Source organism: Mesocricetus auratus, unplaced genomic scaffold, assembly GCF_017639785.1.
Source record: "Mesocricetus auratus isolate SY011 unplaced genomic scaffold, BCM_Maur_2.0 Super-Scaffold_100007, whole genome shotgun sequence".
Classification (NCBI taxonomy): Eukaryota; Metazoa; Chordata; class Mammalia; order Rodentia; family Cricetidae; genus Mesocricetus; species Mesocricetus auratus.
This window is the reverse complement of record NW_024429191.1, coordinates 83,892,643-83,915,246: the sequence shown is the minus strand read 5'-3', so window position 1 is coordinate 83,915,246 and position 22,604 is coordinate 83,892,643. Positions and strand designations below refer to the sequence as shown.

The following is a 22,604-nucleotide window of genomic DNA, read 5'->3' as shown; positions in this document are numbered from 1 at the left end:
CATTTCCTCCTGGATGAGGATGGGGTTGACGATTGCAGGCCTAAGCCTAGCTGGGGGAAAGATAGGCAGGCTTTGATAGCTAGCTCATTGGCATCGGGTTAGTTGGGAGGGGGCCATGGGCAGGGCAGGGTGTCTGAGCTAGTGCTGTGAAGTGTTAGCTGGGCCACAGGAGGACTGGCAGAAGCAGAAAGCAGACAGAGAGAAGGCTGCAGCTGCAACGGCCAATTTCGTTTCTCCTTGTCTCGCTCACCAGCACCATGTGGGACTTGTAATTTACAGGAAGACGCACAGGTCTCGTGTTGCGTTTCTGTAGGAGGGCCTTTGGAGGCTTTATGAAAATAAGCACCTGTCTGAGCCCCAGTTGTCTGATAGCTAATTTGGTCTCTTTCCTTTTGCCAGCTGCCAGAGGCCCCGCCCTCTGAGGAGGGAGAACAAGAAGCCTGGGTGAATGCCTTGCTCGGAAGAATATTTTGGGACTTCTTAGGCGAGAAATACTGGTCTGATCTGGTGTCAAAGAAAATCCAGATGAAACTCAGCAAGATTAAGGTATCACTTTTCACACGAGAGGCCTCTGATTCCCCACTTCTTCATTTCTGGATGCTCTATCTGTCCCCTTAAGTGTGACGTGAAAACACACCTTGGTTTAAACATACCACACACACACAGCACATTTGACCTGGATCACAAACTGACCTTGATCTGTGACTAAGTATCTGGGGACCGAGTCAGGTTTCCTGATTGCTTTTTCTAGTGTTGCTATGTCATTATCCTCCCTAGGTGGTCCTCTGAAGCTTGTTTAGGAAAACAGAAACTCCTGTAGCTGATCTGAGTTAGAGACAACTTAAACGGTCCGCCTGTTTGCAGTGGCCCAAGCCACATGGAAAGGTTGAACTGCATAGGACCCTTCTCGGCTGTGCTCTGTCCCTCGATAGGACAGTTAGTGCTTGCTCTAAATGTGTCTGCCACTGACCTTTGCTTTAGCCAGATGTCTCTTGGTATTGGATTCTGTCTTTTCTGAAGGGACACTCCTAGTGCTGGGCCACGTCTGCTTGGAAGTGAGTTAAACTGCCTAAGGATTCCTTGACTGTCATTAAAAGGCATGTTTGCCAACTAGATACCTGTGGAGGTCCCAAGAAGCAAGTCTTTGTCCTGCTGGAGGCCCAAGGAAGAGCACTTTGATCCCTCAGTCTCCACCGAGAGTCCCATGGTCAGGAGCGCATGTCCTTGGCTCTGCAGTCTTTTGGGTCATAGATTCCTTTGAGCAGCGGAACCCTGTGGATCCTCCTAAAAGACTATACACTGGTGAAAACTTTGCAAGTGCTCTCAGGGAGCCAAGGCTTCCCGGGCAAGAAAACTTCACAATAAGGTGAACTTGGATTTGAAGAAGATGGGGACACAAAGCAGCTTCAGTTTGGTTTTGGTTCTTCCTCTGGGCAAGGAACAGAGCTTGTCTTCAGCTTGGCTGAGCGATGACAGCGCTGTGTGCCTTCTACAGATCAGTCTCAGCCTGTCCCCAGCTCTCCAGGGAAGAAGAGAGGCGGTCTTCTGACCCAAAGAGATTTTAGAGCAGGGCTTTGGGAGGGCCCTTTGGCAAATACCAGCAGTTAGTATCCTCAAGGTGGGTTGAGGGTTGACCTGGCCCCTGCTGGCCAGGTGGATGGGGACAGCAGTCATCATCCCTCCTTGTTGGAGGAAGAGATGCCAGCAGCCACCTAGAGTACACGTGAGCTCTTTGTCACCTCGGAAATGACAGAAGCTGGAGTCTCAGGTTAAGTCACATAGAGGGCCTGTCCCTGCCCCTTTCTTGGAGACTGGAGAGCTGTACTTCCCTGGAACAAGAAGAGGATGGGGCATACCGGAGTTCCAGATGGGTGCTTACCAGTTCCAGAGGCATGGAGCAGCCTCCTCCAAGCTAGGAATTCCCCGTTGGAGCAATGAAGGCTCTCTCATTCCAGAGAAAGTTTAGGGAAGTTGTCCTGCGGTTCACCAGCTTAACCTCCTTCTGCTTTTTCTGGTCAGGACAGGAGCAAGTACCACACAGGTCAGGCTTGGGACATGCTATCGTTGCACACAGCCTGATGATCATCTGCAAATCCAAACATATCCTGTTCCGCAATCAGAATATACCCCATACGTTCGACTGTTCTGTCTCCAGTGGAGTTGACACACAGGAGAGACTCTCTTGCCTTCTTTAGCAATGAAAGAGGCTGATCCAGGAGAGAGCTGAGTGAGGCCTGCTTAGTTGGACATGTGCCAGCTTAGGGTTAGGTAGACCCAGAAGGTTCTGCTGATCTGCCCACCCAAACACTCATCAGGTCTGGTGCCTTCAGGCCCTGCCTTTGTCTCAGGACCTGTCTTAGGTCCTTCCTTTGCCTTTTTAGCAGCCAAAGGATGCAGGATAGGGCAGGTGTGATACAGAAGAAAAGAAACAAATGCCTTCCTTCTATGGTGTGGTGTCAGGCACTTGATCCCATAGAAGCGATGTTGGAGGTGACTATGCCTTGGCTAGCCCATGCAATCTCTCTAAACTGGCGGACTCCTGAAATGCTAAACTCTGAGTGGCAATTGCAGACAAAAAGCCCTGTGGCAGCCAGGTGAGGGTACAGCTCGCCTTTAATCCCAGCACTCAGGAGGCAGAGGCAGGAGGATCTCTGTGAGGTCGAGGCCAGACTGGTCTATAGAGCAAGTTCCAAGGAAAACCAGGACTACACAGAGAAACCCTGACTCAGACAAAAAAGACAAAAAAAAAAAAAAAAAGCAAAAAACAAAAAACAAAGAAACAAAAAAAAGGAAAAGAGAAAAAACACTGTGGCAAGTGTGTAAGGTGTGGCTTCTTACTTGGCCAAGTAACATGCTTGTTAACAGAGAAGTCAACACATCCACATTGATGTTTTTTGGGAGTGTATGTCTAAGATAGGGATTAGCCTGGGCCAGCTGAGGTGGGGAGCTGTGGCCCTCCCTGAAGGGACAGAGACGGAGAGCAGTCTACCAGTCCTCTGGCAGGACAGCTGTGAGGGGAGAGCTGCCTGTCTTAAAGGAGGTCAGATTTCACTAGAGGGTGAAGACAGATGCTAAGAACACCTCTCCCTGCACTGTCCCTCCCCTGGCCACTGGTGTACCCTGATGGCTATGTACAACCCGAAGCTAGAGAGACGGTGGACAACGACTTCATGGACACAGTGCACAGATCTGAACTTTCGGAGCAGGTGGAGCATGGATGCCTGGGAGGAAGGCAGAAATAGGCAGCCCAGCATCAGGGGTTGTAGAGTTGGGTTGGGGCTTTAGTTTTGGTTTGTCCGGTTATTTTTAACCTTGTGGTAAGTTTACCTGTCAGAAATGTAACAATTTCTTATCCTCCATCCCCTCTTCTTCCACCTGTCAGGTCTCGGGTCACTGCTTATCAGTGCCTCCTCCCCTCCTTAGCCAAGGCGGCCATCCCTGACAAGTTCACACTCCTCTGTCCCAGCTCCTGCACTTTTGTTTTTCAAATCCTGGTTCCTCTGTTAGCTTTGGAGGCTGTCCTGGAACTCACTCTGTAGACCAGGCTGGCCTGGACCTCAAAGAGATCCGCCTGCCTCTGCCTCCCGAGTGCTGGGATTAAAGTCGTGGGCCACCAATGCCCAGCATAGTTCCTGTAGACTATACTACAAAAGTATAGTCTTTGTCTGCTCACTTTTTTCTGCCTCTGTAGTTTGAACATAAAGATGGGAGCCAACCCCTTACCTACTCTCTCCTCACTCAGACTGTAGGCCTCTGGCTGACCTTAGTGTGGGTACCAGCGTACTAATGTGTCTCATTCACTGTTTGTTTCTTTTCTCTAGCTCCCCTACTTTATGAATGAGCTAACACTGACAGAACTTGACATGGGTGTAGCTGTGCCAAAAATCCTTCAGGCCTTCAAGCCTTATGTTGATCACCAAGGTAACTCTTAGTGGAGTAGAGAGGAGCTGGCCATTTATAATATGGGGCTGAAATATTCTCTCGCTGTAGTGTTGACACCAAGGCTTGTGCTTAGAAGTAGCTGAGTCCTAACCATCCTATTTCATGTGGAGTTTGGGTTTTGTTCTTATTTTTTTAGTTTTTTAAAAATTTCTGTGTGTGTATGTGTGTGTGTGTGCGCGCGTGCGCGTGTGTGTTGGGGGCAGAGGGAGAGGTTGGGGGGCAGGTGAGAGATGGGCATGCTGAATCAGGACAACTCTATGAAATTGGTTCTCTCCACTACCTTTAAATGGGTTCCAGGGCTTGGACTTAGGTCTTTAATCTTGCATGACAAGAACATTTGCCCACTGAGCCGTCTCACCAGCCGCTTTTGTTTTGTTTTGATTTTGCTGTTGTTTGGTTGTTGTTGAGGTAGTCTTGCTGTGCAGCTCAGGCTGCTCTTGAACCTCACTCTGTAGTCAGTTTGTCTTTGAACTCGTCATCTTCCTGCCTCAGCCTCCCTAACACAGACATGCACCACTACATCCTCTACGAGCGCCTGATGTTTACCACAGACACCGTAGGAAACCGACTGATGACAGAGCTAGGTTCCTTCTCCTAACTCTAGTCTACCAGACTGTTACAGGGTCTTTTCCAGCGCCAAGACACCCTAGAGCCAGTTGGTGGGGCCTGAGCTTTTGTGTGAGTTGTAGCCCTTGCCAGGCTGTACAGCAGTGAGCTAGGTTTTAGCTGCATTCACGTCCCAGCCTTACCTGCCTCACCTTCTAAGTCGTAAGGTCTTTGACCTTCATGTCTTCCTTACACTCTCGTGGTCTTGAGGATTTGAAAGATGGGGACACACCTTGGAAGGCAGTATTTCAGGAGCAAGTCTGTCTGCTGGAGCCCAGCTCTCGGGCGTGAGGGTTTAGGCATGGCATGGCACAATATTTATGGCTACTCTTGTGGATGGAGAGAAAAGAATTGATTAGAATGTGGAAGAAATATAAACAATAATAATGATGATCTTGGCTTTCTTTTATAATATGTGGCTTCAAAGGGCGTCAACAGGGAGGAGTTAGTATGTAAGAATTTAGTAAAATACAAAAGATGAGTGAGCCTGGTGGACAGAAAGACCTATTGACACATAGGGAAAACCTCACCCTTCCCTCGCCCTCCCTCCCTAGATTACAGGCCTGTGCAACAATGCCCGCTGAGTTTACACTTTTAGTATCCGTTGTCAAGGAACCATGATAGTGGATAGTAAACCAGCTTTCTAGGAGAATGACATGTGTTTTGAAGTCAATGTTTTATAGAATTTATAGGATGTAGAACAACTCTCTTTATCACTGTTGATCACCTTTAGTGAAATCACTTTTGAATATTGAGTGAATCACAGCTGTTACACACTATGAAGAAAGTGTTCTGTGATTATACTGGCAGGGTTGAGCTGACAGGGCACACACACTGATCTTCAAGAAAGACACAAGACCATCTGGTTCTTGCATGAGGAGGTCACTTGTAACCCCTCAGTTTTGTCTGCACCTCAGTCAGTCTGAGTCCTGCTGGGGTTGGTCAGGTACACAGAATAAAGCTAGAAGAGATTTGGACTCTGAAAGTAGTGTACTTGTTCTAACCTGACACAGGTTGGTTCTAGCCCCACCCTCTTTATGATGCAGTATGGTACACAGTATTAAAAGCTGTGCCACCACTACTGTAGCTGTGTAGCCAAGATCTTCACCCCATCAGTGTACAAGTGCAGGATCCTCCTCTGACCCATGACCTCTCTGCTGCCCTTTGCTCTCTGTCTCTTCAGGAACCAACTAATAACAAGCTGTAAATTATCAGCTAGCACAAACTTTCCAAGAGCTGGGCTTTTAAAAGTAAATATATTATAGATGCCTGTTGAGATTTCTCACGTGCTCACAGCCTCTGAATCTCAGCACTGCCCTTTCCTGGGTTAATAGAAATGTCTAAGGAAAGGGCACTGGGCAGGGCACAGCAGACTCTGCAGTATCCAAGAGTGTCTCCGTGGCTCTGAGCTGCACAGCAGACACAGTACTGCTTTGGAAGCCTGTGAGGTTAGTTGGAGACCTAAGTCTTGGGCTTCTTTGCCTTGCTGGCTTGAATCCATTCGAAGCTTACTCCTTTCAGGGTAAAGTGTAGAGGTCTGCCTGCTTGTGTGACAGGGAGAACACATTACCAAAGAAAGGAACAAAAAAGACATGAAGACTCTGGGGTTATTTGAATTTCATCAAATTAGGCTTTTCCAAGCTTTAGAAGGATGCCTGGATGATGGTAAACAGGGTGTTTTTCAATGACAGTGACATGTTTATGCGACTGTGGTTGATTGCTTTCCGTGTGTGCAAAAGACAGAGCATGCTTAACCCAAACTTAGGTGGCAGTCATGCTACTGAGTGACAGAATCTCACGGGACCGCTGTCCTATGTGTGGTCCACTATTGACCAAAAGTCACCATGCAGCAGTGTGTGACCGTGTGAGTTTGGGGTTTCAGATTCCATTGCTCGCAGGAGAGCCTTCCCTTTTAGGGGAAAAAAAGCTGGCGTGACTTGCTGAAGCTGACCATGGGTGGAAATGAGAGCTTGCTTACCTGGGAAATGCAGCCAGGCGGAAGTTGCAATAGAGGTGCCTCCTGTGGGACCCCTGGGCCATTTTGAAAAGCCCCTCCTGGGGGCTAGAAAGGTAAGAGCACTTGCTGCTCTTCCAGAGGACCCAATCTGTAACTCCAGTTCCCGGCACCCAATGCCCTCTTCTGACCTCAGTGGGCCCTGCATGCACATAGGTACTCAGACATACATGCAGGCAAAATACCCATACACATAAAATAATAAAAAATAACTAAAAAAGAGAAAACATTAAGAAAAGAGACAAATAAAAATTTCTTGTGGGTCACATGGGCTGCTCAGACTGTTAATTATCCTGTCTTAGCCATGCACTTTAAAATTTTTAAGATAGGATCTCTCTGTGTGGTCCTGGCTGGTCTAGAACTTACTATGTAGACCAAGCTAGCTTCAGACATACAGCAGTCCTGTCTCTGCCTCCCAAGTTCTGGGATTGTTGACATACTGCACCATGCCCAGCCTGCCACTCAGCTTATGAAGCCGTGCAGAATGTGGCTTTCAGTGCTTGACAGAGCTGAGCTCAGAAGCCCTGAGCTTTAGGAGAGTTCCCGAACCTCTTTGCTTCCTTCTTCCCACAGAGACTGATGGCACCTACCTACCTGTCATGAGTATGAGTTAACACACAGAAGGCAACTTAGACAGCGCCTATGGTTGTTGGTGCTGTTTTACTGTTGCCACTGTTGCCCTTTTTACTGCTGCTGGATGCTTAGGATGTGGTCTAGGCGGCAGTGGGAAGAAAAAGCAGCTCACAGCTGAGTGCAGTGACACAAGCTTGTGGTCTCAGCACTTGGAGGTTGGTGGGAGACAGGAGGATCACCCTGAGTTCTAAGACAATATGGGCTTCATAGTGAATCCCAGGCCAGGCTGTGCTGCCGAGTGAGACTCTTGAAAACAGAGATAAAAGGGCCGGAGTGATGGCTCAGTGGTTAAACGTGTGTGCTGCTCTTGCAGAGGACCAGGGTTCAATTCCCAGCATCCACACGATGGCGCACAACTGTCTGTAATTCAAGTTGCACAGGATCCAGTACCCTCTCCTGCCTCCACAGACAACATGTTCACATATGGTGTACAGATATACATGCAATCAAAATTCTCATGCATATATTTAAATTTATTTTATGTTTATAGATGTGTTTTGACTACATGTATGTACACAGTATGCATGCAATACCCACAGGGGGGCATCAGATCCTCTTGGAACTGGAGTTACAGACAGGTGTGAGCCACCATGTGGATGTTGGTAATTGAACCTGGGTCCTCTGGAAGAGCAGCCAGTGCTCTTAACCACTGAATTGTTTCTCTAGCTCTTTCTAAAAAGATTTTCTTAAGGAGTGAGAGAGATTGAAGTTTAGATTGTGTCAGTCTTGACAAGACAGGAATTTATGTCAGGATGGTTATAAGGTAGGAAGAGCTACAGAGATGTTATACAAGTTCATCCAGGCTCAAGAAATTGAAGTTTCCCTGGGATCTGAGAGCATATGGCACAAGTCTGCTTGCCAGGAATAAAAATGGTCACTGGGGTGTTCTGGAGCTGAGTAACCCCAACATCCAACTGTTGGTGGGGTTTTTCCGTTGGAACCATGATCATCTCTATTCCATCAGCCACTTTCCAGATAACCAAAGACTTATTATTAACTATAAATTCTGGGTCAATAGCTCAGGCTTATTACTAACTAGCTCTTACAACTTAAATTAATCCATTTCTAGTAATCTGTGCGCTGCCCCAAGGCTCGTGGCTCCTGCACGACCTGCTTCTTTTCCATCTGGCTGTCTACTCCTTTGATTCCACCTTCTTTTTCCCAGCATTCTGGGTCTACCCCGAAAATCCTGCCTACCCATTGACCAATCAACTTTTTTTTTTTAACAATGAGAGCAAGTACCTATTTACAATGTACAAAGATGGTTCCACAGCATCCAACCTTGATAACCTATGATCAGATGCTCCTTTTCAAGTTTTGCTCCCTGGATGCCAGATGTTCACTTTCAGAGGGAGAACCAGCTGGGCATGGTTAAAGGATAGGAAGAGTCAGACCAGGGGACTTGAGGCCAGCTCCATGAGCAAGGGTCTTGGAACTCTGATACCTTCTGGGCTGTTGTAACTGTCAACTTGACACAAAGAATCTTAATAAAGAACTGTCTCTATCAGGTCTGCCTGGGGCACATCAGTAGGGGGTTGTCTTGATTGTTGATTGAGGTAGGAAAACCCACCCCTGCCCCTGACTTTGGATGTAGTGCTCTGAGTTCCTGTTCTGGCTTCCTTGCAGTGATGGACTGCAGCCTGGAATTGCAAGCCAAATAAACCTCTTCCCTACTTTACGTCAGGGTATTATTATCACAGCAACAGAAGTAATGCTAGAACACCGTCCAAGCAGCAGGCGCCCTATTCATGAAGCCCCAGAGTCTCGACCTCTGATAGTAAGAAGAGGGAGCTGCTGTGTGAAACCACATGCTCTCTGTGTCCATGGTGGCGCAGTTACCGAGGTTATGGGATTTACTAAGGAGAAATGAGTGACAGCAAACCCACTCACAGCCCTCCATTCTGGTTGCTGTCCACCTTGCCTCTGGGGACATGCAGTCATGGGTCGTCGTCTTCTTCCTCTTCCTCCTCCTCCTCCTCCTCCTCCTCCTCCTCCTCCTCCTCCTCCTCCTCCTCTTCCTCTTCTCGCCCCCCCCCTTTTCTTTTTCCTGATTTTTTTTTTTGTAGCTCAAGCTGCCCTAAACTCACTGTGCAGCCAAGGAAGCTTCTCCTGACTCTGCCTTCCTAGTGGCTAGAATTACAGAAGTATGTCACCATACCCCATGGCCATCTTTATTCTGCACATGTGTCCATGTGTGTGCATACATGGATGTGGAGTGCAGAGGCTGATGTCACATATCTTCCTCAAACACTTCCTCTCCATCCTACTGTTTAAAGACTGGGTCTCTTACTGAATCTGACTAGATTGGCTAGTCAGCAAGGCAGCTGCCTACCCTCAGCTCTGCAATTACAGACGTGTTATCCAGCTTTTACCCGAGTGCTCGAGAATCAGTCAGATCCTCCCTCCGCTCGTACAGCAAGTGCTTTACTGAGTAAACACGGTCATCTCTCCAGCCTCATCTTTATTCTTAACCATGTGCTTCCTGAAGACGAGTTCCTTACAGCATTTTTCAGTTGGAACGGTGCTGAGAGCTCAGTGGCACTTTTAGGATGTGAGCTGTCTTTTCTTTGGGGGCACCCCTCTGAGCAATAGTGGTGGTGGTAGATGCCTGTCCCCAACAAGGATGAGATTGGAATATTAGCCAGAGATTGGAAAATCATTCACCCTGAGCTCCTGGCGGGGCCTTGTACAAAGACCATCTAAAGTTTGTCATGTTCATTGTCATTTTGTTGTCTTGTCCTTGGGCACTGCTAGGGTAACAGCATGTAGCTATCTGTGAGGTGCCACGGGTGGAACAGTGTCTGTCTCCATCTTGACACTGTCTCATTTTCCTATATTCTCCCAAGGCAGAGTCAGGCTTCCTAGCTGCTGTTCATCTGTTGGCCTTGCAAGCTAGGGCCTGGTGCTTAGCAGTGGGGTGAGGTCTCTGCTCTGAACTGCACATGCTCTCAGCTTTTCAGGGTGCTCCTTGCCTGCCTAGTCATTACCATAGAAGCTTTTTTTTTTTAATGTAATAGTGAATGGTTCTTTTCTGATTTACAAGCACATCGTGTTTAATTTGAAATATTTGTTGGCAGTTCATATCAGTTTTTAAGTTCTCAGCCCATTCTTGATTCCATCTTAGGTTGTGGTGGGCTTCGTGAAGCACAGGAAGTGGTTTAAAACCAGACGCTGGACAGGGATTCAGTTGAGGAGGTAGAATACATGGATGCGGAGTGCAGAGGCTGACGTGTGCTGGCAGTCCAGGGTTTGATCCGCAGCACTCCATGAGCAGAGAGTGAAGGTGTTGCTCATAATTCCAGCACTTCAGAACACAGGCAGGGGAATCAGAGATTCTAGTTTCTAGTTCATCCTTTACTGCACGGCAAGTTTGAGGCCATCCTGTAATACGTGGCGTTCTGTCTCCAACAACAACAAAACGGAATTAAACACAACAAAGGCACCAGAAACATCTGATCCTGCCCAGGCCTCGCCCTGAGATAGGTTTCTGGATTTCCATGCAGTGTTTTCCCTGTGGCAGCTGCAGTCGGAAGAAAGAGAAAGGATGAGCAGGCTGTGCTGGCTGCTGGCTGCATACATCCTCCCTGGAGAAGGTAGTGTAGGTGAGAACACTGTACAAAGGTCGAGAAAAGGGCAGTGAAACTCAAGCCCTCGTCCTTGTGACTGGCCTCCAAGCATTTCCCTTGCTCTTCCTGGTTGGTGGGAGGGTGCAGATCCCAAGTGTAGCTGGGGCCTGAACCAGCCTGTGTCCACATGTCCACGGTGCTTTTTTTTTTTTAAACAAAACAAAAGCAGCCAGATGGCAAGGGAATAGAGAAATGACTCTTGGTTGAGAGCACTTCAGTTCCTGGTACCCATAGGTGGCTCACATACCCATCACTGCAGCTCCAGGAAATCTGGTACCTAATGTACCGACCTCTTCCAGAGGACTTTTTGAATTCCAGTACCCAGTTGGGTGGCTCATAACTGCTTATAACTCAGCTCTAGGAGGATTCAGATGCCCTCCTCTGGCCTTTGCAGTCTCCTGCACACCCCCCCCCCACACCAATAAATTTGGTGGGGGAGAGACAACAAAACCTCCCATTTTGGAAGAAGTAAAGTTTTGGTGTCTTTAGTTTGCTGAACGCTTTCAAAGGCAATGCATGTCATTAATATTATTTGGAAACCTGTTTAAGATTTCCAGAAGAATTTACTGTGTCCTTTTTATATTGAGTTAAAATTCATATGTGGCCCTTTGCACTAAGCCCTCCTGGAGGTGATGAAGTACTAAATGTCTTTACTGAAGCAGATGTGCCTTTAATTCCCGCAGTTACAGATTTTGAAGAGTAAGCTAAGTAGTGATTTTTAATCACTTAATGTAAGCTAGAAAGGAAGCAATCCTCCCCCCCAAAAGAAAACCACACTTGACCTGTGTGCCACTTAATTAAATCAAATTATCCACGGAAAACAATAGTGTTCAGTAACAGGAAGGATTTGTTGAAAATGAAGTGGGAATTGTTCCGTCTTTCGAGAAGAATTGCACCATTAGTACTTTGGACAATGCTTTCATCTGGGGGCCAGCCTTGTGGGGGAGGGGCTATTGACCACAAATGCTGTCGGTATAAAAAGTGGTTTGAGATTACTTTCCTGGTTCCTTTTACATAGTGTCACTTGTCTTAGGAGGATCTATAAAAGTTTACTAACATTTAAATAGCCACTTGAAGGATTACATTTTGATTTAAGAATCTATGAGGTCTTATGGAGCTCCAAGAGTAAAAAAACCTCTCATGTAGCTTTACCTGCCAGGCCATCCCCGCCTGTGCTGACAGTGAATAGTGATCATCTTTGTATACTGTAGACACTGGTCCAGTGGCCATCCTGGTGGAATTCGATATGAGCTCATTGGCAATCATGCCCTTCTGACTATAAGTTTCTTAAACTCGTGCCAACTAGTTCCCCGGATTTACCTAGCTACCCCTGAAATCCTTTTGTTTCTATTGCTAGGTAATTTCCAGAAACAAAAGGATACTAAAAATAGAGTTTGGGGACTGGAGGTATGACTCAGTGGTCAAGAGCACTTGTTGCTTTTGCAGAGGACCTGGGTTCAGTTGCTCGCACTTACACGGTGGCTCACAATGCCAGCTCCAAGGGTTCCGATGTCCTCTTCTGACCTCCTCTAGCACCAGGCAAGCACGTGGTACACATACATATATGTATACAAAACGCTGCATAAACCTTACAAAAATATCTAAAGATTTTGTTGGTATGTGTATGAGAGGAGAGAGAGAGAGAGAGAGAGAGAGAGAGAGAGAGAGAGAGAGAGAGAGAGAGAGACTAATGAGCTTAACTGTTTTTAAAAACATTATTTACTGTTTGCGAGGAGGAGGGTGCGGTGGGGTGGGGCTCGTGCATGTGGAGGCTGGAGAACAACTTGTCAATTTGCCATGTCAGTCCATAGACTTGCTGGCCAGGGACCTTCACCTGCTTATTGGGCACAGGTGAGGGAGCTTACAGGAAGGAGTATGGGTGACTCCCAGACAGCTACATTACTGCAAAGTCACAGCCCATTCGTGACCAAATCGTGGAAGCTGCCTTCCCGAGTTGTTCATCTCCCGGTGAAGTCTCCTTAACACAAACGGCTGCACGTTGCCACCGGTGCTGGCGGGGCTGTGTCTAGCATTTCCTTTTGGCTGTTTTCTAACTGTGAGGAGGAGGAGGAGGAGCCAGGCGTCCTTGCAGTGATGCATGGACACTGAATTCACTGTGACCCCCAGAGCGGGCTGCCGTGCTCATCACTGCCCGACATGCAAACCAGCGCGGTCTTTCCTCCTGTGTACCCAGGGCAGAGCATTGTCAGCACAGACGCGTGTGGACTTTAGCTAAGAGTCTGGGAAGACTTATGTGTATGAGTGTTTTGCCTACATGTATGTCTATGTACCACATGCATGCCTGGGGTCCCTAGACACAGAAGGAGGTGTCAGATCTGCTGGAACTAGAGTGAAATAATGACGGTAAGCCATCATTTGGGTGCTGGGAACTGAACCTGGTTCCTCTGCAAGAGCAGTAAGTGTTCGTCACCATTGAACTGTCTTTCTAGTCCTGAAGATACAAGTTTTGGGAGAACTGGAGAGATGATGGCTCAGAGGTTAAAAGCACCGACTGCTCTTCCAGAGGTTCTGAGTTCAATTCTCAGCAGCCACATGGTGGTTTACAACCATCTATAATGAGATCTGGTGCCCTTTTCTGGTGTACATAAATACATGGCAGACAAAAAGCTGTATATATATAATAAATAAATAAATCTTTAAAAAAAAAGAAAATACAAGTTTTGATACTGTAGTTTAGACTCATATTTCTTGGGAGGCAACAAGCCACACAAAACAAAATGAACCTTTCTTTTTTTTTTTTTTTTTTTTAATTGTCCCTCTAGGACTCTGGATCGATTTGGAAATGTCTTACAATGGGTCCTTTCTGATGACTCTCGAGACCAAAATGAACTTGACCAAACTAGGTAAAGAGCCTCTTGTTGAAGCCCTGAAGGTTGGAGAAATTGGCAAAGAAGGGTAAGGGGCTATATGTGAATTTACTAACCAACCTTGGGGGACAGCCTCTCCCTGCCGCCTGTGAGAAGCAGGTCCGGGGGTGGGAGCCCCTGCATGGACAATAAGCTTAGTGTCAGGTGAACTTTACACCCAGTGCTTGTTGGTGTCAGCACTGGCAGGGGTGACACTGTCTCAATTACCTGGAAAGTATCCATGGTGCAGACAAGCAGGACAGACACCACTAAGCACAAACTGGTCTGTGAATCGAATCCTTACTCAGAAGGCTGCTTCAGCTCCCAGCCACAGACAGCACTATGCTGAGCAGATTAAGGTCCCCTGGGGATCTACCACTTTAATCACCAGGTCGGAATTATTTATAACGAGATGGTTGATTTCGCAGCTAAGAGGATGCTCTGCGAGTGTTCTGAGAAGCATTTTCCCGAAATAATACAATATTGATTTGCTTAGTAAATTCTTCCCTTTGTAGATAGTACATCTGTTCCCCAGAGTTAATCTGATTTAGAAATATTCCAGAATTGCGAGGTAAATAATGGAGCCTGATTTTTTTTTTCCCCCTTTGATGCCGGATTCTCAAACACCTTAAAGGTCACTGTTATGGCGACATATATAAATGATAATATTGTTTTAGCTGAGTTAAAAGATGTGGTCTCTCCCATCTACAGTCCCTAATTCCTCTGCAGGAACCAAATACAGTGGCCAGGGGCTGCCACAGTGAACTACTCTGCAGACTATGCAAGGCACTTGCTTTGGGTTTTTTGCCTAGCTACAACTGATTGACCCTCTTTAGGTCTGTAGTACTGGTAGACCAAGAAGCTGAGTTGTGTCTTCAGGAACATTCTTTTGCTTAGATTATCTTGATTTATCCAGGTTATACATTGAAATGTTCCTGTTCTAATGATTGGAGAAGTGTACCTGCTGTATTGCACTCTAACCTGTATCTGCTATTTTCCTTTCATTTTTCTGCTATTTGTTAAAATGTATTTGGATTCGGCAATCTGTGGATTTGTATTTTCTGGTGAGTGGTATTCATCAACTCGCTGTGTGGCATTCCATACCCTGTGAGTGCTGAACCTGATCTGGTCCCATTTAAAGCCATAAGAAAATGTCTTTTCATCATGTTCCCAGATATGGAGGCACAGTCCAAGGGCTCGAGAAGGCCAAGAGCAGAGTAGAGACAAGGCTGCCCTGACAGAGAGTCCCCCTGACCTAGCCTGGAGTCAGACCCAACTTCTTGTCCTGCTGTCCCACCCCACTCTGACCCTGTAGCTGAGCAGTGCCAGTCTGGCCTTGTGACAATAGAGCTGCAAAAACACCGTGGGCAGAAGCAGTCTGAAAATGCGGGCCTCCTGGGCTAGGAATGTAGCTCAGTGGGCGACCAGTTGCCTAGCATGTTCCAGGCCGTGGGTTTGATCTCCTTGGGTTGTGTCTACTAAATGGGACAGGGACAGAGCATTTTTTGGTCATAAGCATTTGAGTAAGGAGTCTTCTGGAAACAGCTGTGCCCCACATAGGGCTTTGGGGCTCTGTTGGGAAGGTGAATCATACACATTAGGTGGGCAGCACATTGCTTTTGGTCAGTCTTGTTGTTCAGACACTCCACAGTGACTGTTACTCATCTGGTTGATCATAGGATGCCATGTGTCTTTAGACAGACTGGAAAGACTCCCTTTCTTTGGGAACATGGCTTTTATGGTAAAATGTATTTCTAAAACCATCTTTTTATAGAAGAATCCTGTATGAAATGTGTATCTTCTTGTTAGGAAGATGTTAAATTATACATTGATATGTATTTGGCTGTCACTTACTCTTCAATGCAAAGAAAAATACAATCTATGCAGGGTGGTGGTGGCACACGCCTTTAATCCCAGCACTCAGGAGGCAGAGACTGGCAGATCTCTGTGAGTTCCAGGCCAGCCTGGTCTACGAAGGGAAGTTCCAAGACAGCCTCCAAAGCTACAGAGAAATCCTGTCTCGAAAGACAAAAAAGAAAGAAATAAGGAAGGAAGGAAGGAAGGAAGGAAGGAAAGAAGGAAAGAAAAAACAGTCTAAAAGCCATGCTTTTTTTTTTTTTTTTAAAGGGCCTAAGAAATAGACCCTTGGGCCCTTGGGGAAGCTGAGGACTCTAGGCCCCTGCTGTATCTCAGAAAATGTTTCCACAGGCATTATTTGGCTCGGAGTTTCTAGAAGCATCAAAAGCCCATGCATGACACCAGAGCCTAGCTCCAGAAGCAGTTCTCAGATCTGCTTCCTCGGTTCCTCAGCCCTGAACATATGCAGCCAGGGTGAGGCTGAGGAGAGGAGAGACAGAACTCGTGGTGGCTACTGTTACGCATCGGTGCCTTCCTTAATACCGAACACCGTAGAGTGGACTCTAGCAACCCACAGCAGCCCCCTCCTCCAGGCCCTCCCACGTCTACCTGTCCAGGCCTCCCTCACACCATACACGGGTTTGCTCCCAGTGCCCAGCTTTGGCAGGGCCTTGGCTGCTTTGCTCAGTCCCCACTCAAGTGATTGCACTCTTAGGGAGCCTCTGCAGTGATGCTGGTTCACCCGTGAGAAATTCCCTCTTCTGATGGAAGTTTCTTTATAGTGATACCGGGAGGGCATGGTGGAGAAGCTGAAATCTAGGTTGCTTTAGTGTGAAGTTGTTTCCCTTTGGAAAACATGCCATTTGAAAAGCACTATCTATTTGTGGGTATTTGTCTTTTAAGCTTTTTTTCACTTTTTTTATTATATATTTAAATTAGAAACAAGCTTGCTTCCCATGTCAGTCCCAGCTCCTCCTCCCTCCCCTCCATGCCCACTCCCTACCCCCAGCCCCCCACCCAATCCCCACTCCATTCCCCAGGGAGGGTATGGCCCTCCATGAGGGAATCTCTAGAGTCTGTCATTTCATTCCGGGGAGGACTCAGGCCCTCCTCCAAGTGTTGAGAAAGCATTCCTCATTGTGGGATGGGCACCCAAAGTACATTTGTGTGCCAGGGATAAATACTGATCTACTACCCAAAAAACCCATAGATTGCCTGAGTCTCCTCACTGACACCCACATTCAGGGGGTCTGGATCAGTCCCATGCTGGCCTCGCAGCCATCAGTCTGGGGTGCAAGATCTCCCCCTTGTTCAGGTCAGATGTTTCTCTGGGATTCACCAGCCCAGTCTTGACCCCTTTGCTCACCACTCCTCCCTCTCCATCACTGGGTCTTTCACTTCCACAAGCAGCATGTCTTCTTGTCACACACTGTAGTTAAGTCACTTTGGAGCAATAAGGCAGTAATGGTCTTCAGGGGCTGGGAGTGTAGCTCAGTGGAAGGGCTTTGCTTAGCATGTATGAAATCCTAGGCTCAGTCCCCGCACGATGGAGGAGGTGGTAGATGCCGAGCAGTCTACACCGCAGGAAGGACTTCAAAGGCCTTTACATGAGTCAGAAAGGGATGCGTCGTACCTGACAGATCTTTAAATGGGCAATGGGGTGTTTCTGCAGTGCACTTGGCGCAGCTTGGGCCAGTGTGTAACTGCACCTGGCAACCCCTCCTTGGCCCACTATGCTGTCTCCCAACCCCTCAGCCCCTGATGTTCCTGGGAGCCTACCGTACTATAATTCAGCCTTGTCCTAGTTTGTGTGTCTGCATACACGGGCGCACGCAGCTAATGCATGGGACTGGTTTCTTATAAATAAAAGAAATGAATGTGTTCTTCTGTGTGAGGTCCCCTCCCAGGGCTGTTGAGTACGATTATTTACTCTTCACTGGAAGCATTTCTTACAGTCACTTTTTAAAATTGCCTATGGAGTTTGTGCAGTTCTTTTCCTATTCAAAATGATAGCAAATCAGCCTGCTTTGCAGGTGGTTTCAGAAACCCCTGGAATGGGGCTGGAGAAAGGCTCAGCTGTTAGAGAGCTGGCTGTTCTTCCTAAGGACCAGAGTTCAAATCTCAGCACTCAGAGAGCAGCTCACAACCATTTGTAGCTCCCATTCTAAGGCCATCTGTTGCCCTCTTCCAATACTTGAGAGGCTGAGGCTTACCCTGAGTTTGAAGCCAACCTAGGCCACATAGCAAGTTCCACAACATGAGATTCCATCTCAAAAGAAAGAATGAAATTTGGTCCAAGACAGAACCCATGATAAGATAATTTACTTTCTCTTGTGCCTGACTCCAGGCCCGTATCTCAAATGGTTTTTAGCTGAGACAAGTGTAACTGGAATGAGCCTGTTCAGTGGCTCTCTGAGAGGGTAGGACTCTCTTCTGGAGTTCTGGGGTGTGTTGAAAGCCAGTAGTTTCTCACATACTACACATCTTTTATGAGGTTGTGTAGTGTATCTTTCTCAAAAATGCTTGATTACCCGACAAGGTCAAAGCATAAGATGCACGTTTAGATGTAAAAGCTGCCCATGAGCCCAACAGCCACAGGCTTAGTTGGTCCTGGGTTCCACGTGATACAGCTCCCATTCGGATGATTAGAGGCGCCACTTGGTCCAAATCAGAATCCACAGCATCGGATACAGTGACGCCCATGCAGCACTAGTCAGGAAGCCACAGAATGCAGCCTTCTCTGATACACTGGAGCCTTGCTCTCTGCCTGCGGAGGATTCGTTCTGGAACCCAAGTGCTCAGTGCAGTGCTCACCGTTTGGCATCTTCTACCCAGTGGATGGAGGTGCCGGGTGGCGCACATTGGTGGGGACAGGAGGGGCCATGGCTCAGCAGCCCTCACTATGATCCCAGGTGCTGCAGGCAGCCCTTTGTGTGCCAGCTTCCATACCCGCCAGCACAGGGCTGGAGAGCTGAGAACACAGCTGTTTGACTGAAGGAAGAAACAGGACAGTTGTCATTTCTGGCGGTTTACGTTTCTGACTCTCCTTACCCCCAAACCCAGTTCAGAGACTCACACTTGCTCTGTGGATGTGAAACCCTAAGGCATGCTCTTTGAGGATGGCCTTCCACGGGACCTCAGAAACAGCTCTGAGCAGTGAGGGCATAGACACACTGGGCTAGCCAGGGCTGCTAGGGGAAACGGGGAGCAGGAGCTTCAGATGAGGAGCAGCTCATAGGATCACCCCCTTCATTGTGGAAGTCCAGCGTGCTGGCGTAGCTCTGACTCCATTTCAGAGCCAGGGTGAGCAGGATCCGTGTGTCCCGCCAGGGAGGACACCAGTGGGATCTTCTTACAGCCAGCTCCTATTTCAGGGTGAGAAGCTCAGCCTGGCCGCCCTCTCATGCATGCGGCTGTGTGCTCCACCCTTGACCCCCATTAATCAGAAGACAATCACCCCAGTAGACTTCTAGTGGCTCAAGGAGGTGTCGAAGAGGACAGCCACTGCAGGGAGATTGGCTCTAAGCTGTGTCGCCTCGCCCTGCCTGGAGAAGTTTGCCCTGGTCAGCAATATAAGGCTGTGTTTAATGACCATTTGGTGGCTTAATAGTGTTCAGAGACAGTTCTGTCCTTAGTTCATTCCATGCATAGCTGAGGCCCCGAGCTCTACAGATGGAGCCCAACTAGTAATCTCACAAGGAGGCAGCAACCTTTGGTAGGTCAGCCAGCCTCCAATGCACCTCAGAAGGGAACCTTGATCCCACAGCTCCGCTGGTGATCCTGGAAGCCCCACCCCTCTGAACCCTGAAGCATGTAGTAAAGGGCCATGCTTTATAAGGAGGCTGACTTTTAAGTGTGTGTTGTTCTAGAAAAGTCCCTGAGTTCTCATGTCAGATGCTCTCTTGAGTCCCCTGAGACTTGGTATCTTGTGGCTTTGGACTTTCTCTGTGACCCCCCCATTCCCCAGCCCAAAATATGGAACAAGTGTGAGGTCCTATATCTCTCTAGGAAGGAGTGTAGTCAAAACCAATTTGAGGGGTAGTTAAACCACAGATAGATAAGGACTTGCCTGTACACTCGTGGTAAGGGACAGTCATGCCACCAGCATTAAACTGCCATCATAACGCTGCTAACTATCCATTCCTTCCATCCACACCCCACCCTTGGCTCCTGCGTTTTTGTGACTCCATCCCACTCCCCCACCTGTCTTTGGTGCATGCTCAAAGCGACTCTTGTGGGCTCAAGTTCTCTGCAGTCCTGTCAAGGGGCTTGGAGTTTCCTGAGTAAGCAGCCAATCCTAGAACTCTTGGGTTCTTTCTTAGTGACATCAACAACAAGGTTCCTCCCTGACTGTCTGTGGCTGTGTGCGTGTGTGTGTGTGCGTGTGTGTGTGTGTGCGTGTGTGTGTCTGTGTGTCTGTGTGTGCGTGTGTGTGTCTGTGTGTGTGTGTCTGTGTGTGTGTCTGTGTCTGTGTGTGTGTGTCTGTGTGTGTGTGTCTGTGTGTGTGCGTGTGTGTGTGCGTGTGCGTGTGCGTGTGTGTGTGCGTGTCTGTGTGTGTGTGTCTGTGTGTGTGTCTGTGTGGCTGTGGCTGTGTGTGTGTGTATGTGTGTCTGTGGCTGTGTCTGTGTGTGCGTGTGTGTGTGTGTCTGTGTGTGTGTCTGTGTGTGTGTGTCTGTGTGTGTGTGTCTGTGTCTGTGTGTGTGTCTGTGTGTCTGTGTGTGTGTGTGTCTGTGTGTGTGTGTCTGTGTGTGTCTGTGTGTGTGTGTGTCTGTGTCTGTGTGTGTGTGTGTCTGTGTCTGTGTGTCTGTGTGTGTCTGTGTGTGTGTGTCTGTGTCTGTGTGTGTGTCTGTGTGTCTGTGTGTGTGTGTGTCTGTGTGTGTGTGTCTGTGTGTGTCTGTGTGTGTGTGTGTCTGTGTCTGTGTGTGTGTGTGTCTGTGTCTGTGTGTCTGTGTGTGTCTGTGTGTGTGTGTCTGTGTGTGTGTGTCTGTGTGTGTGTCTGTGTGTCTGTGTGTGTGTGTGTCTGTGTGTGTGTCTGTGTGTGTGTGTCTGTGTGTGTGTGTCTGTGTGTGTGTGTGTCTGTGTCTGTGTGTGTGTGTGTCTGTGTGTGTGTGTCTGTGTGTGTGTCTGTGTGTGTGTCTGTGTGTGTGTGTGTCTGTGTGCGTGTGTGTGTGTCTGTGTGCGTGTGTGCGTGTGTGTGTGTGTGTGTGTGTGTGTGTGTGTGTGTGTGGCTGTGTGTGTCTGTGTGTGTGTCTGTGTACACTGCTGATGGCTCTCTTCCTGTGCAGTTGTAGGCCCAGGGTGTACTGTCTAGCTGACAGTGATGAAGAATCCTCCAGTGCTGGCTCCTCTGAGGAAGATGATGCTCCGGAGCCCAGTGCTGGAGACAAACAGCTGCTCCCTGGGACTGAAGGGTAAGTGGACGGGGTTTCTGGAGGCTTAGAAGGGTAAGGGGGCCGCCAGGAGGCAGCCGGTCTTTCCTTTCCTCTCCAAGCTTCTTGCACACTGAGTGAAGGTTTCGACATCAACACCCTAAGGGGTCAGACTTTGACTATGTCTTGCAGTGTGAGTAAATAAATAAATATCAGGGACTTTGAAGGATGGGCTCGTCACTAGAATTGCACCCTGGGTCTTCAGAGGGCACAGACTGCACACCACCTCCCCCTGGTGGCCGCAGGGAGAAGGGACCCATGCACACTACAGCCAGATCTACTTGCTACTGAGGTTTGAAGAGCTGGACTTTGAGACTGGGTATCCTAGCCGCTCTTCTGGATCATGAACTTCATCTGGGTCCCCTCTGTGCCTGTCCCTTGGGCAGTGAAATGATCAGAGTGCATCAAGTACCTTTCTGTAAGGACCTTTAAATTATTGAAAAGAAGATAAAGAAACATTAGATTACAGCACCAGGTGATTCAGAAACGTGTAGGCACATAGCAGCCTACTCTCTCTGAACATGGGTGTTTGCACAGCACAGTTGGTACCTCCTAGAACTATTGTTTAGGGCTAGAGGTGGAACTTGGTTATAGAGTGCTTGTCTAGCATGTACAAGGCCTTGGATTCAGCACCCCTTCACCCCCAAAACACACACATTATCCCTGATGTCTGCAACTGCAGAGACTAGGAGGAAACCAGCAGCAGGCCCCGAGGCAGGCGTTGCTCTTGTTGGCTTGCAGTACGTTCCCTTGGTGCGCCTCTTCCCTTAAGTCCCAGCCCTTAAAGGGAGAGGCGAGCGCTCCAAGCCCTTCGATAAGCACCTGGCCCTCAATGGGTGACACCACCTAAAGATCACTGCTGGGCTGTCTGTCAGTGCGGTGTGGCTTTCTGTGTGCTGTCCAGACTGGGAGGGTCCCAGCAGGACAAGGATTCACACTGTCTCTTAGTGGTAACTGAGCCCCCGTGGGGCTAATGTTTGATTATGTTGATGGAGAATGTCCTTGCCATCTAATCCCCTGAGGCCAGGGAGACTGCTAAACGTCCTGTGTACACAGGACAGTCCTCAAACAGAGTGACTGTCCAAAGTGCACATAGTGGTGCCTGGAAAAGCTATTGGAGAGAGAGTGCAGTCACAAGGCTTGTGTTGGTCAAAGATATTTGGGGCCAGTGATGGCTCAGCAGATAAAGATACTTGCCACCAAGCGTAACAGCCCGGATTTGATCCCTCAGAACCATGCTCCACAGGCTGTTCGCAACACTCGCTAACACACCTTTGCATTCTTTGTTTGAAGGTATGTTGGAGGTCATCGAACAAGTAAGATTATGAGGTTTGTTGATAAAATTACCAAGTCAAAATATTTCCAAAAAGCAACGGAGACAGAGTTCATTAAAAAGAAGATCGAAGAGGTCTCTAATACACCCCTGCTGCTAACTGTGGAAGTGCAGGAGTGTCGAGGCACCTTGGCGGTCAACATTCCACCACCCCCGACCGACCGGATATGGTACGACATGCCCTAAGTGACTTCCTCACCATGGGACTCTGAAAGTTCCAACGTCAGGATCAGAGCACTTCTCCACTGCTTTCATTGTATTCTCTTCCGGGACTGTCCCATGTTCATTTGAGAATGG

General features: G+C 48.1%; 1 protein-coding gene across 3 annotated transcripts in view; it reads left to right on the top strand.

The window, feature by feature from the left end:
• The window catches only part of Tex2 (testis expressed 2), a 100,672-nt gene that overhangs the window by 72,090 nt on the left and 5,978 nt on the right, over window positions 1-22,604 (top strand). For 2 of the 3 annotated variants that reach the window (XM_005070007.4, XM_021227143.2), the window contains exons 6-10: window positions 400-546; window positions 3,822-3,921; window positions 13,605-13,737; window positions 20,831-20,956; window positions 22,268-22,477. In XM_005070007.4, coding sequence (XP_005070064.1) covers window positions 400-546; window positions 3,822-3,921; window positions 13,605-13,737; window positions 20,831-20,956; window positions 22,268-22,477 — 716 coding nt within the window. The remainder of the gene's footprint in view (window positions 1-399; window positions 547-3,821; window positions 3,922-13,604; window positions 13,738-20,830; window positions 20,957-22,267; window positions 22,478-22,604) is intronic. The other variant, XM_005070008.4, reaches the window with a different exon arrangement.